The sequence below is a fragment of the Triturus cristatus genome, chromosome 11 (genome assembly GCF_964204655.1).
Source record: "Triturus cristatus chromosome 11, aTriCri1.1, whole genome shotgun sequence".
In the NCBI taxonomy this organism is placed as follows: Eukaryota; Metazoa; Chordata; class Amphibia; order Caudata; family Salamandridae; genus Triturus; species Triturus cristatus.
The window spans coordinates 370,768,479-370,782,292 of NC_140594.1; the positions used below are offsets into that span (position 1 = coordinate 370,768,479).

Below are 13,814 nucleotides of genomic sequence, written 5' to 3' on the forward strand. Positions count from 1 at the left end.
AATTTTTTTCCCCGCCTGCACAACACCCTTAACCTGCAATACCAGTCAACCTCCACACTAGCTCACAGCCTCAGTTGCAGTGCTTCATCCTTCACCTGTTGTGCTGCTTTCCCTCCTGCTGCCTTTGGCTGCTTTCATCACTATCTCCTGGCTGATCCCCACAACCTAAGACTGATCCTGCCTCTCAAACCAGCCCGAAAGCCTCAGCTGAATCTTCTTTCCTGTACCATCCCACAGTCTTAGTACACTCTCCCCTTTTGCACAGGACCTGTAGCTATAGATGGAACTGAATAGGCATCTCATACTGCAGGAAGATCAGGTATTCAACGGTTGTATTTGTAGACATGTGTGCATGTTCACAAGCGCTGGGTAGTTTAATGGGTGCAGTGTTAGAGGTGTGGTGTGTAAAGTGCTGAGTGACAGTGAGTGGTGTAAGTGCAGGGCGAAAAGAATGCCTATTTATTTATTTTATTGAGCATATCCAGAAAAAAAATATAGATACATACAAGTTCATTAAATTAAGATGGAGACAGTTTACAAAGTATGAAAATCGTTGAGGATTGAGAATTTTACACAGACAAAAGAAAGAACAACCGACATTCCAGTACAGTTTACCCAGAATGATCAATTAGGGTGCGTGGAGAAGCTCAGCTAGTTCATCCTCACGTCTCTACTCCATTCAGCAATATGTGCCCAGATCTTCCTGCCCCGGTTCCTGGCCTGTCTACCTCTACAAGCATATATAGACATCTCTTGTTTGTATATCCCAAGGAGCCTAGCAAGCCACATATGAAAGGTTGGTGGCTCAGGATCTTTCCATCTTGTGGCCAATAAAAACCTGTATACTGCTGCCCCCAGGAACAAACCATATTCTTGTTCGATGCTGAGACCCAGAGTACTATCATATCCGAGAATCAGCAGGGTCGGGGTTAATTCTGGTCTAAAACCAAACAATACTTCCCAAAAACCTGACGGGCCTTCTTTAAGTAGGGCCAGCTTGTCACAACCATAGAACATATGTATCAAAGTGGCAGGTCCAGACCCACAACTAGGACATTTGTCATCAACCCTCTTCTTCCACTGGTAAAGTTTAGCAGAGGTAAAGTAGAGATTGAATATCGTTTTATATATTTGAGTTTTTAAATTCGAAGCTAAGAACATTTTTGCAGTTAGGGAAAGGCTCGTGTAGATATCCACGTCAGGGTTTCCCAATTTCGTTACCCAGGATGCTTCAGTTTTTTCCAGGTCGTCTGGGCTTTTATCAACCAGTATTTTATAAAAGTCCCTAATTTTGCTAGTTTCCCTGGCTACTGCTTCTAAAAGTGGGATCTCCTCCAGTTTAATCTTTGGCTTCCATGTGGTAAAGGACATTCTTAATCTGGAGAAATTAGCCAAGTAAGGCAGAAGTGATGATCGCCATAGAGGGGTATATCTAGAGATTCTTGGGATTGCCATAACCTTAGAGACCTGCTTCTAAATTCTCCACGAACCACATATTACTTTAAACCACACCTTCTTGTAGTAGCTGGGTTCCAATTATCTCAATAGCAGCCCGGAAGCTTCCTTCCCCATCGAAAGTTCATAAATTGTGGGTATTTTTGGGCCCTGCGCTGATTCCTTGGTATTATTCACCGATAGCAGGGTAGCCTTCTGATATAAGAGGGTTGCCCAGTAATACAACATAATATTAGGAACTGCGAGGCCTCCCCTATCCTGGGGCAATGCTAAATATTTGAGTGCTCTTCTGACCTTCCCATATTGCCATATTAAATTAGAGAAAATTGTTTCCAGTGTCCTCAAATTATCATCTACGGCCAATGGTATAGAACGAAACAAATACAATATTTTCGGTAATATGGTCATTTTTAAATAATTACCCCTCCCGATAATAGACAAGTGCAGCCCGTTAACCCTCCTTAAATCATTCCCTATATTTTTGATCAAAGGTATGAAATTAATTCTGCTAATTTCATCTACCGTGGCACTTATTCGGACTCCGAGGTACACTGCTGAGGTTGCTCTCCTAGAGTCGTTAAAATCAAGGTTATCTGTGCATAATACTATTGTTTTCCCAGCATTCAGAGCATAGCCAGAGAAACGACCATATGCCTCAGCAATCTTACTGATTTCTTCAATCGCCTCTGCATAGTTGGGAGTAAGGACCGCAATATCGTCGGCGTAAGCCAATACTTTTGTCTCGAACCCACCCGTAATTATTGGTGTAATACACCTGGTCTGTAGCAGCTGGTCAACTAGGGGGTTGATATATAAGGCAAATAAAATTGGGGAGCAGGGACAGCCCTGTCTAGTCCCTCTTGATATTTTGATATTGCCAGATTCCCCCCGTAGTTGTAGTCGGGCTATTGGCTGATAATACATTGCCTTGATAGCCTTTACAAACTGCGGGCCAATACCGTGCTGTTCTAATATCAGCCTTAGAAACTCCCAAGACACCCGATCGAAGGCTTTTTCTGCGTCGAAGGATAATAGCCATCTGGTCCCCCACCCCGGACATAATGTCAAAAAGAGAAACAACTCTACGGGTATGGTCCGCTGTTCCTTTGCCCGGGATAAACCCATGCTGCCATGGGGAAATCAGATGTTGTGTGACCCTCCCTAGCCGATTAGCCAAGATTTTTGAGTAGATTTTTATGTCAGAATTAATCAGGGAAATCGGGCGATAGGACGATAGATTATCAACCGGTTTCCCTTTCTTAGGAAAAATTACAATGGCGGTCTCTTTCTAAGACTCCGGGGGGGCTCCACTGTACCCTTAAACAGATCTAAAAGCAAAGGTGTAATAGTTGATCCCAGGATTTTATAAACCTCAAGGTATACAATCCGGGCACGCTGCCTTTCCTGATGCCAGTCTTGACAATGCTAGTTGAACTTCAAGTGTAATTTCTGCCTCCAATTCCTCTCTTGTGAGCCCGTCCATCCCTTCACCAATAGTAATGCCTGCAAACAGCCCTGCCATATCTTGAGAGACCTCTTCTCGACTTTTATTAATATCATCTTGATAGAGAACCTGGTAGTATTTTTGAAACTCCCTGATTATGACTTCCGGATCGGTATAGGCTTGTCCATCAATTTTAATCAAGGATATAGCGCTTAACGCTGTCTTCTGCCTAGTATGAAGCGCTAACCTTCTGCAAACTTGTTCTCCGGTTTCGTAAACACTATTACGGTGCGACTAATACTCCTCAGCTGATTTCTGATTTAGCCAGTTAGTAAGCTCTGCTTTCAGTGCAATAATTCGGTACTGGATTAGATCTCCCTCCAGTCCCTGTGCTATCTGCGTAATGTGCTCTTCAGCCCTAACTAGATCTTGCATCAATTGTTGATTTTTTAATTCCTGCTGCTTTCTAGACCTAATAACAAAAGAGATGGTCTTGCCTCAAAGGGCCGCCTTGAATGTGTCCCACACCACCCCCCTGCTAGCACTAAACCTATTTATATCAAAAAATTCCTGTGCCCACTTTTTCATATGTGTAATATAGTCGCCTGTTCACGAGAAATTTCCTGTCGAAAGTCCACCTACTCCGCGGCCTTTTAAAACTGGCTATTTCAAGTTCTAAAATCAGGAGGTTATGGTCCGAGATTATTTTAGGGAGTTTCTTAATCCTGGCTTGCTCAACAAGATCCCTTGTATAGAAGAAATAATCAATCCAACGTATTTTTTATGTGGGCAGGAAAAATACGTATACCCAGGATTGTCGAAGTTCTTTGTAGCCCAGATATCTACTAGGCCATGGCTAGTTTTTAAAGAATTAAATGCCCTATAGACCCTGGGCTTTCGACCCGTGTACACCCCTATCCCATGGTCCAGAGAGATATTCAAATCCCCACAGAGAATCAAAGGGGTTGGCCAGGTGGCAAGTTCTGCTTCAAAATCCTCATATCTGAGGATCGTCCTGGTTAGAGCTGTAAATGGCACAAACCGTGCCGCCCATAACCAATTCAATGATTGCCCATCTACCCAATGCATCCACTAATTTCCGTTTGGCCATTCCCATAGTAGTCTTTGCTAAAATAGCCACACCCCATATATTAGATGTCTGGGTAGTACAATCTTGAGTCTGATCGTGATGGATGTGCGGCACAGCTGAGTGCAAGGGCCCTAATTCTAAGGACCGTAGCTAAACGCTGCTTCCAGCCAAAGTTCCTAACTCATTAATGACTCACCATAGTGCTCCCAAATAGATACTACAATTGTAAGTTACATTTTCATTTTGTTTGTTAATTGTCTTTAGTTGGGTAACCCGTCCAGGTACTCTTTAGCCTTTATTTCTGACATAAAAAACCTTGTTTGTCCATCAAAAATCACTTTTAGACTAGCTGGATTATTTAAAAAGGCTTGAGCCTTTTTATCGTGGAACGGTTTAATAAGCTGCCGTAATCGCCACCGCCTTTCAACAGTAAAGTGGCAGAAATTAGGGCGAACAAAATAAGAAATCTCATTTCTGGACCGTTTAACGTCGGGCCGAGCTTTTTCAAACACAGCCTGGCGTAACAAAAAATTGCCGAAATAGACTAGGATGGCACGGGGTAGAGCTCCTGCCCTTATAGGCAATTTCTGCACAAAGGGGACCCGATGGGCACGTTGGATCTCTAGAGCCCAATTCCAACCAGTTAGCTCCGGCAGAGAGTCTTGCAGCAGATCAACCACGAAAGAGCGTATATTTGCTCCCTCAACCCCCTTGGGAACCCCGACCTCCATTGAAAATTTTCAAACTCCTTCAACTTCTATCTGACATCCACTAGCTGTGCCTCGTGGGATCCCACCATCGCGTGGGTTGAGGCAACGTCAGTCTCCGTGGTGACTATCCTAGACTCAAGGTCAGATCGGCGTTCCCCAAATGAACTGCAGGTTTTCGTTAGTTTTCGAACGACCCCTTGCATCTTGCGCATGGCAAGCTGAGCCTTGCGACTGTCTTTGCGAGTTTCCTCGCGGTGCATGGAAATAGCCTGAAGGATAGTCTCTAAAGTTGGGGAGGTTGACTCAGATGGATCAGAAGCCGATTGGGAGATGAGTTTAGGATTAGAAAGTTGATTCGTCGGAGTATAATCCCAAAGTAGCTCTTTTCCACCACACTTTTTCTTTTTCCTCTGAACAGTTTTGCATTTGGGACGACCTATCTCTTCCTCATCACTATAGATTAAGTCTGTGATGTCAGCTGATGACTCCTCTGTCCACTCGTCGCCGTCAGAGACAGAAGAAAAAAAATTCGCTAGGTTCCTTATCAGGCTCTGTTTGGCGTTCACAGTAAATATTGCTACTGGCATTGGCTTCTAGTGCATGATTGGCAGTCACTGGATTAAAATTGGCATTAGATAGTTGCTCCTGGGGATGCAGACTCAGGATATTATGATGATCTGCTTGAACCCCAGAGTCCCCTCCATCTACGCCTGTATTTCCTGCATTACCTACGTTTTCTGAGTTGGTCACCCCAGATGATTGCACTGTTGGAGTCAAAATCGGTGTTTTTTCTGTCCCCCCATGAGATACGACATCAGAGTTTGAAATGAAGAGCCCTCAGGCCTACCTTTGTTGTTAGCTGTCCCGTTGTCGCGTCCATTCACCGCCTCGCTGAATTCCCTCTGTGTTGCCTGAGTTCTCACTCCCGGTTCAGACAGCTCCTGCTGGAGTTCTTGAGGGAGCGGGTCTCTTCCAGCAAGCACTCCATGTAATGTGCTCACCGCTGCATCCGGGCTTACTTCGGGACAAGCCTTCCCCCTGAGCTTCCCTTCACGACCCGGACCTAGTCTCCCGGGAGGGCCTCTCAGTAGATCCACAACCGATGGGCCGGCTGGGCGTCCTCTCTGTGTTGTCCCGCCTCTTCCTTTCTTTTCCAGATCCGGGTCAGCTAATGTCCCACGACGTCCTCCTTGCCGCGGAGTCTGAGCTGGAGATTCCAGTGCGCTCGCCGGAGCTTCTACGGCCGCATCTCCAGATTCGATCCCGGGCATCTGTTTGGCCGCCTTAGCCCTGGCCCCCGCTGCAGCCTTGGGACCCATCTCAGCACCCTCAGCAGTCCCGATCGTCTCCACGGAGTCCACTTCTCTCCCCAGCACCGTCTGCAGATGGGGGCCTTCCCGACGAGCCTCAGACCTCCCCTCCGTGATCCTGGCGATACAACGTAGAACGGAGAGACCGATCACAGTGCCTAGGAGTTGTAAGTACTCACTGCCAATCTTTTGGGGGCAATGTGTTTCTGGGCAGCACCGTGCAGTTTTCATAGTCCGCTTACGAGTAGTTTAAGGCAGCGTTCCCGACATCTGCAGCCCTCAGCACTCTGTGCGCACCTACGGTCTCAGACGACCGCCATCTTGCCCTGCAAAACCAAAATGTAATTTTTCAAATAGGAATGCCTGCTTAAGTGCAGGGTTAGAGGTTTGATTGCTGTGCCCATGTGAGAACTTAGTGACCAGGCTGTTCTTATGAGTGGATCAGGAGAGTAAAAGGTGAGCTTGTGTGAGCAGAGGATGACTCATGAACCTGTGTGAGTGTAGTGTGAGCTGTGTGAATGCAGGATGATTTATTCCTAGACACTCTAAGTAATTTACCATGTCATTGACAGTTGGCAAGTGGGGATTCAGCTGTAATTCCGAACTATTACGTCTCTGACCTTTTGGTTTTTTTTTAAGTGACTTTCTAAGGTTTTTCAAATTCTGTTTCCTAACCTAAATGTCTCTAATTTTTGTGAATTTTTATGGTTTATTAACTAGTTGTCGCGTTTGCAGATTGGTGGAGAAAGGAGGCAGGGCCCCCTACCAGCTCTCATGAATCCCGCTGTATGGCACTTACTGGAGGTAACATGAGGGCTTCATGGCCCCAAGGTCCCTCAGCATGCAAAAGGAATTCACCCCGCAACCAGCAATGTATCAGGAGGCGAATTTGAAGAATGGTGGCGGAGACTCTGACCAGTTCTCAACAATCACACTGTGTGGGACTTACTGGTGGTCTCAGGAGCGGTTCTTGGACCCCAAAGACCCTCAACATTCAGGGGGATTTCATCCCCCAACCAGTAGTGCATTAGGAGGTGCGTTTTCAGAATGGTGGAGAAAGGGGATGGGGCCTACGACCAGCTCCTAGCAGTCCTGATGTGTGGAACTTACTGGTGGTAATAGGAGGGGTTCCTGGCCCCCAAGGACCCTCAGCATCCAAGGGGACTTCATTCCCCAACCAGCAGTGCACCAGGAGGCGTGTTTGCAGAATGGTGGAGAAAGAGGGTGTTGCCTCTGAAGGCCTCTCAGCAATCCCACTGTGTGGGACTTACTGGAGGTAACAGGAGGGGTTGTTTGCCCCCAAGGACATTCAGCAGCCAAAGGGACTTCATCCTCCAACCAGTAGCATGACAGGAGGCGTATTTGCAGAGTGGTGGACAAAGGGGGCGGGCCTCTGATGACCTCTTGGCAATCCTGCAGTGTGGGAGTTACTCGAGGTAACAGGAGGGGTAGTTGAAAAGGGTGGGGCCTCCTGCCACTTGCCGGCTTTTATTTTTTATATTTTTTGTTTTATTAGGGAAAGGGGCCATGTGGCCCCGGTGGCCACCCTTCTCTGGGCTGATTTCGGACCCAGGGGACCCCATACCCCGGGGCCTGGACTCCATTCGGGGTGTCCTTGTCGAACACAGGCCACCCAATGAATTTCTTTGGGGCTTGTGAGGAGAATGCCCTCATGGTCCCCTGCCGGCTCGCCGCCTCTTGCGGAAGCCGCCATTGCTTTTAGACATGGCGAGCTGCTAAACATGCAACTGTGTCTAAAAGCAATTCTGTTCTGCCTATAACAAACTAGAGCATTTTTAAGGCTCTCACTTGCTAGAAGCAAAGTGTTTGCTGTGGCTTGGCAGGAGTGGTAAAGCTCCCGCCAAGCCACAGCAAACCTCTATGTCCCGGGGGTGGCGGTACCTAGGGCCATCTATAGCTCCAGGGCGCACCTCCTCCTTTCTAATTTGTAGGGTCTGCCCCACGGAGGTAGCGGTCCCTGGGGCTGAGAATGGCCTGGCAGAGGAGATGCATGGCCCCCCTCCCAAATTTTTAAAAAGTAGATGGCCCGGAGGAAGTGGTGGTCCCCGGGCCCAGGTGGGTATCTTATGCCCCCCAATTCAAATTGATCATGGCCCAGGGTTGTAGTGGACCCCAGGGCAGGGGGGTTGGAGATCCCCCCTTCCTCATTCATTTTTTTAAAATTCTTTTAATTGACACTTATTGGAGTGACATATTACAATACAACCTTATGCATCAGATCATGAACAGGTGATTACAATTCAGCACTGGACATCCCAAGTATCGCCTCCCTCTCCCAGTTCAGGAATTATGTCATCCATTAACATTGCCAGCCCATGTCCTTGTGCTGACCGGGAGGTGCAGATGTTGCCTCAATACATATTCCATTTCCCCCATACCTTAGCCCCTTTTTTGGGGCATCCTCTAGTCGTATAGACCGCTCGTTCAGTCAACATGCACCTTTCAACACCCCGCTCCCATTCTACTATTGTTGGTGGCTCAGAAACCCCCATCTATGGGCAATATTATGCTTAGCTAGTATAAAGCCAGTGGCTGCCCACAGTTGGTCCATGCGAATGAAGTCTGTGGCGTCCCACGTATTGAGCAGACATATCTTGGGGGATAGCGCTAGGGCAATCCCACATACCTCGCCAACCACCTGGTAACCACCTCCCAATATATTTGTAAGAAGGGACATTCCCAAGTGTATGGTAACCTCATTTTTATTTTGGCATGTGGCCCCAGGAAGGTGGTGGTCCTCAGCACCCGGGGGGGGACTGAGAGGGCCCCCGTTTTAAACTAAATAAGCCCCGGGGAGGTGGTGGTCCCTGGGACATTAAGTCCCAGGAGGGGCGGGTCCTGGCGTCCCCCCTATTTTTTTAGGCACATGCCCCCGGGACCTGCCCCACCCGGGGGTGATTACTAACAAAGCACGGGAGCCCATGCTTTGTTTTTTCAGAATTAGCTGTGGGATCCGCAGATCCAGCACAACTCCTGCTGAAAGAAAAAAACGATTTGGGGCCTGTGGGACCACCCCAAGAGACCTTGGTTAATCAGCGTATTTCTTCCCTGCCCTCTTCTTTTTAAAAAATATGTTTTTGTGGGAATTTGGCTCAAGCTGACCCCCAGGATGGCTGCCAACACTTCCTGGTTTGAAGTGGGCAGACAATCAGATCTCAGCACGAGAACAGAAGAGGACTCGAATCCTCCGCTTCCCTATATATATACACACACAAGTTTGGATTTCGGTTATTAGCTCTAAAACTACTGAAGGGATTTGCACCAAATTACAAAAAGGCACTTCCCTAGACCAACATCTACCTTCCTGCCAAATGTTGTGTAATTCCGTTCAGCAGTTCGGGCTGTAGCTGTGTCTAAATGTCCTATGGGAATTAACATGGTTAAAATGTGTTTTGGGACCCCCCCTTTTCTCGACTTCCATTTGACGGATCACTACAAAACTTTCAAGACCGCAGCCGAACGGAGTGTTGTATTAGTTTCTAAAATTTCATTAGGATTTGTCAAATGGTACAAAAGTTACTGGCAAATGAAAAAACGTTCTTCCTATGGAAACTAGGTCCTAAATATAACTACCCACTGGCTATATATATATTCACTGAAAAAACCATAGGTTTCACACACGTTATAGTTAGGAATTAGCATTTAAAAAACCTTGCAAATTCACTGAAAAAACCATAGGTTTCACACATGTTATAGTTAGCTGGACATTTCACTCGTAAAAAACCAATGAAATTCCCCCGTTATAGTTAGTGCAGGCAACTATAACTCACGCGACCGCAATCCTCTGCTTATGATGTCAGATATTACATCACTGATGACATATGTGTCTTTATGAAAAATAAATATTTGTAATATATGTATAGCTAAAGATACAGTATTAGCATCAACAGAGGATTGCGGTCGTGTGAGTTATAGTTGCCTGCACTAACTATAACGGGGGAATTTCATTAGTTTTTTACGAGTGAAATGTCCAGCTAACTATAACATGTGTGAAACCTATGGTTTTTTCAGTGAATTTGCAAGGTTTTTTAAATGCTAATTCCTAACTATAACGTGTGTGAAACCTATGGTTTTTTCAGTGAATTTGTACGGTTTTTTAAATGCAAATTTTTTTGGGAGATTTTTGGTAAACCTATGTATAAAATAATATATGTACTATATCCTGCATTATGGAATGGTTAATTTTTTTTTTATGCATTTTTTTCCGTGCACGTACGGTAAGCTGACGCTACGCGCTCCGTACGTCATAAGTACGGTGCGCTTACGTGATACGATGCGCGTACGGTAAGCTGATGCTACGCGCTCCGTACGTCATAAGTACAGTGCGCTTACGTGATACGTACGCGTACACGCATGCGCGTTGCGTGGAAGCAACGTCGCGGTTACGCAGGGGCGTGTAATGCGCATGCGCGAGTGCGTCTTACGTACGCGCTCCGTAAGCGCTCCGTAAGCGTCACGTTCGCGCATGCGTACTTGTTTCCGAGCGCGTACCGTAAGCTTACGGAGCGCGCACGGTAGGTCATGTGATCCACAAAGAACACTTTTCATTGGTTGAAACTATTTTCAGTTCCAGAAACTTCCCACACCACACCCATTCCCCTCATTACTGCTTGAGATCCCCTAGGAGAAGGAGCTGAATTGACATTGAGATACAATGGCAGAGCAGCAGACCTCTTCTGAGAGTGAGCCTAGCAGCACCATCATCAGACAGAGAAGGAGGAAACAAAATGATTCTTTTGTGTGGGAGTATTTTACTTTTCCAGAGGGGCAGAAAAAGGTCAATGCTCCATTGGTCACTTGCACACTTTGTGACCGTGTTTTATCTAGAGGAGATCCAAGGAAGAAGTATTCCTTTGGAAATCACTCTATGAAGAGACACCTTAGGGATAGACATCCCAGGACCTTTGCTCGACATACTGGAGAAAACTCTTCAGTAAGTCACCTGAGCCCAACCTCAGAAGCTCAGCCGAGTACATCATCGGCAGCTCAGCTGAGCCCTTCCTCTGAGGTGGGAGCATCACCTTCTTCTGCTCCTCTGGACGTTAACCCTCGATTTGGGAGGGTTGCAATGAGGTGTACAACGTGTTGTGGTCTTATTGTTTTTGGGGAGACCAGTGTTTCCCTTATTAACAATAAGATAGACCAGCACGTTTGTAGACGCTCATAATATTCCCATTCTTTCTTTCCTCCATCCCTGTATTAACCCAACGGCTCTTTTAAGAGCCAACCTTACCTCACAATTTTTTTAATTGTTTTTTAAGTTTTCCTTTTTGAAATTTTTTTTTTGCCGCGCGCGCACGGTACGCATAATAGTTACGCGAAGTTCGCGGAATTTCTCCTCGCGGAATTTCTCCGTTTACGCCGTGCGCGTACGCTACGCGCATTCGGCGATTTTTTGAAAAAAAATTAAAATTAATTTTTGCCCTTGGGGGTCCTTCTGGGACCCCCTGACAAAGGCTAGGGCGTCAGGAACTGTCCAGCCTGCCCCCTTTTCACGTTATCCACCTTTGTTTTTCACCCCCTCAGACTGCGAGAGACAAAATGGCGGCCGACACTTCCTGGTTTCGACCGATTCGAATGTTTACTGAGATCTAACAACCAATCAGAATCGCGCTCGCGCACGGCAGCGTGCGCGTACGGTAAGCTTACGGTACGCGCTCGGAGCGCGCCCATAGATATATATATTGATTTAAATGCTATTTTCTCAGGAAATACTGAACAGATTTACACGAGACCTTCAAAAGGCACATCCCTGACCTGAGGGCTACCTCTCTGCCAAATTTCAAGTAATTCTGTTCAGCCGTTCGGGCTGTAGCTCGGACTAAAGGTCCTATGGAAAAATGCATGGGGAAAACACGTTTTGGGACCCCCCCTTTTTCTCAGCCCCCGCTTGACGAATCCCCCCGAGACTTTCAGGGTAGGAGCGGAGCGGAGCGCCCCACCTATTTTGAGAATTTCGCGAGGATTCGTCAATCGGCGCCAAAGTTATTCCAAATAGAATGTTGCGGATTTCCTATGGAAACATGGTCCTAACTATAACTATCTACTGGCGACCGCCAGTAGATTATATATATATATATATATATATATATATATATATATTTCATCGAATGCTCAGGGAAGCACTCTACAGCTTGCCTGCCATCCGGCATTCACAATCAGCTTGCCTGATACTTCTGCCAGCATTTTCTTTGCCTGAAGCGTTTCATGGCTCTGCATCGCTTTCACAAAGGCAATCTTGCATACAAATGACGCAGCGGACGCTTTCTGCAATTAAATGCAAGGCATCTTTTAATTGGATAATGGCCCCTTGTGGGAGTCGCTCAGTGCTTTCTGATTTACTGCCTGATGGGACATGTAGTGTATGTATATTTATTTTTTCGGGTGAAAAAACCAAAGGTTACAGGGACGTTATAGTTAGGAATTAGCATTTAAAAAACCTTAGAAACTCACTGAAAAAAACAAAGGTCACAGGGACATTATAGTTAGGAAATAGAATAAAATAGAAGCCATAGAAATTCGCTGAAAACAATAATGGTTACAGGGATGTTATAGTTAGGCTGGAATTTCACTACAAAACCAGAGAAATTTAGCAGTTATAGATAGCTGAGCTAACTATAACTTGCGCCCCTGCAATGCACTGCTTATTACTTCACATATTACATTACTTATGACATGGTCAGTGACATCACTGATGACATCACAATTCATTCTAACATTACTAACCACATCACTGCTTTGAAAACATATTTGTACACATTTGTAGTAACCTTTTTAAAAACTGTGTTTGAACCCTGCTTCCCGTTATTGCAACTACACTTCAATCACGCCTTTTTTAGGAGGTGCAAAACAAATATATGCACACATTTTAAATTATTTTGCCTATTAGGGGTTTATTACTGTACTGCCTAAAGTCATATTTTTGTAGGGAGATTGCATGAAAACAACCATTTAAACCGATTTTCCGTTCACAATGATACCAGGCATAGCAAGGATATCAGTAGCTGAGATCACCTCAAATACGTTGTAAATTGGCAAAACAAATGCAGACATTAAATAGCCCACCACCACATTCAAAACTTATAAGTTCAAAATGAATAATAACCAACACAGTACTATCTAAATGACTGTATAAAAACGTGTTCAACTCCCTTAATATCTCTATAACACAGTGCATAACTTTTTCAATGTAATCTAAGATTGCATGCATCACTGTATCACTAAGTCTCTCATTCACAGGTCCCCTCAAATACTTATACAGTGAGACGATGCATCAGTCTATCAATACTTCTGTAACGAAATGCGTGACTGCCTCAATACATCTATGAGTGGGTGCATCAGTGTCACAATGGGTCTGTGATTGGTTGCTTAAGTCTCTCACTTAGTCTGTGAGTAGGTGCATGAGTGCCTTTGTGTATTTGTAAGTATATGACTGTCTGACTGGATCTGTGAATGGATACATGAATGCATAAGTGGGTGTCTGAACAGGTGAGTGAGTGGGTGCATTAGTGAGTAGATCTGTGAGTGTATGAGTCTCTCAATGGGTCTATGACTGGCAGTCTGAGTGGTTCTGTCAGTGGGTGTGTGAGTCTGAGTGTGACTGTGCATGGGTACATGAGTCTCTGAGGGCCAGATGTACGACCTTTTTTTGCATTCCTAATAGCGACCGCAACCCCATGTTTGAATGTTTTGCAACCACTTGCGGTCGCAAAAACACTTGCAAATTACCACCCTCTTCAAGACGGTGGTAATGCAGTCGCAATTTCCCTTCCACTTTGTGACTG

The 13,814-nt window shown here is 45.6% G+C and overlaps 2 protein-coding genes across 8 annotated transcripts in view; one reads left to right on the forward strand and one right to left on the reverse strand.

Annotated features, from left to right (window-relative positions):
- LOC146784203 (uncharacterized) overlaps positions 1-6,122 on the reverse strand; it is a 211,469-nt gene extending 205,347 nt beyond the window's left edge. The window contains exon 1 of the mRNA XM_085634238.1: positions 5,547-6,122. Within this exon, the coding sequence (XP_085490364.1) occupies positions 5,547-6,018 (472 nt within the window). The 5' untranslated portion in view covers positions 6,019-6,122. The remainder of the gene's footprint in view (positions 1-5,546) is intronic.
- The window catches only part of LOC146784205 (zinc finger MYM-type protein 1-like), a 282,641-nt gene continuing 274,528 nt past the window's right edge, over positions 5,702-13,814 (forward strand). Inside the window, exon 1 of one of the 7 annotated variants that reach the window (XM_085634237.1) lies at positions 5,702-6,176. The gene's annotated coding sequence lies outside the window, so the exon portion shown is untranslated. The remainder of the gene's footprint in view (positions 6,177-13,814) is intronic. The other 6 variants (XR_014970611.1, XR_014970610.1, XR_014970608.1 and 3 more) reach the window with 6 other exon arrangements.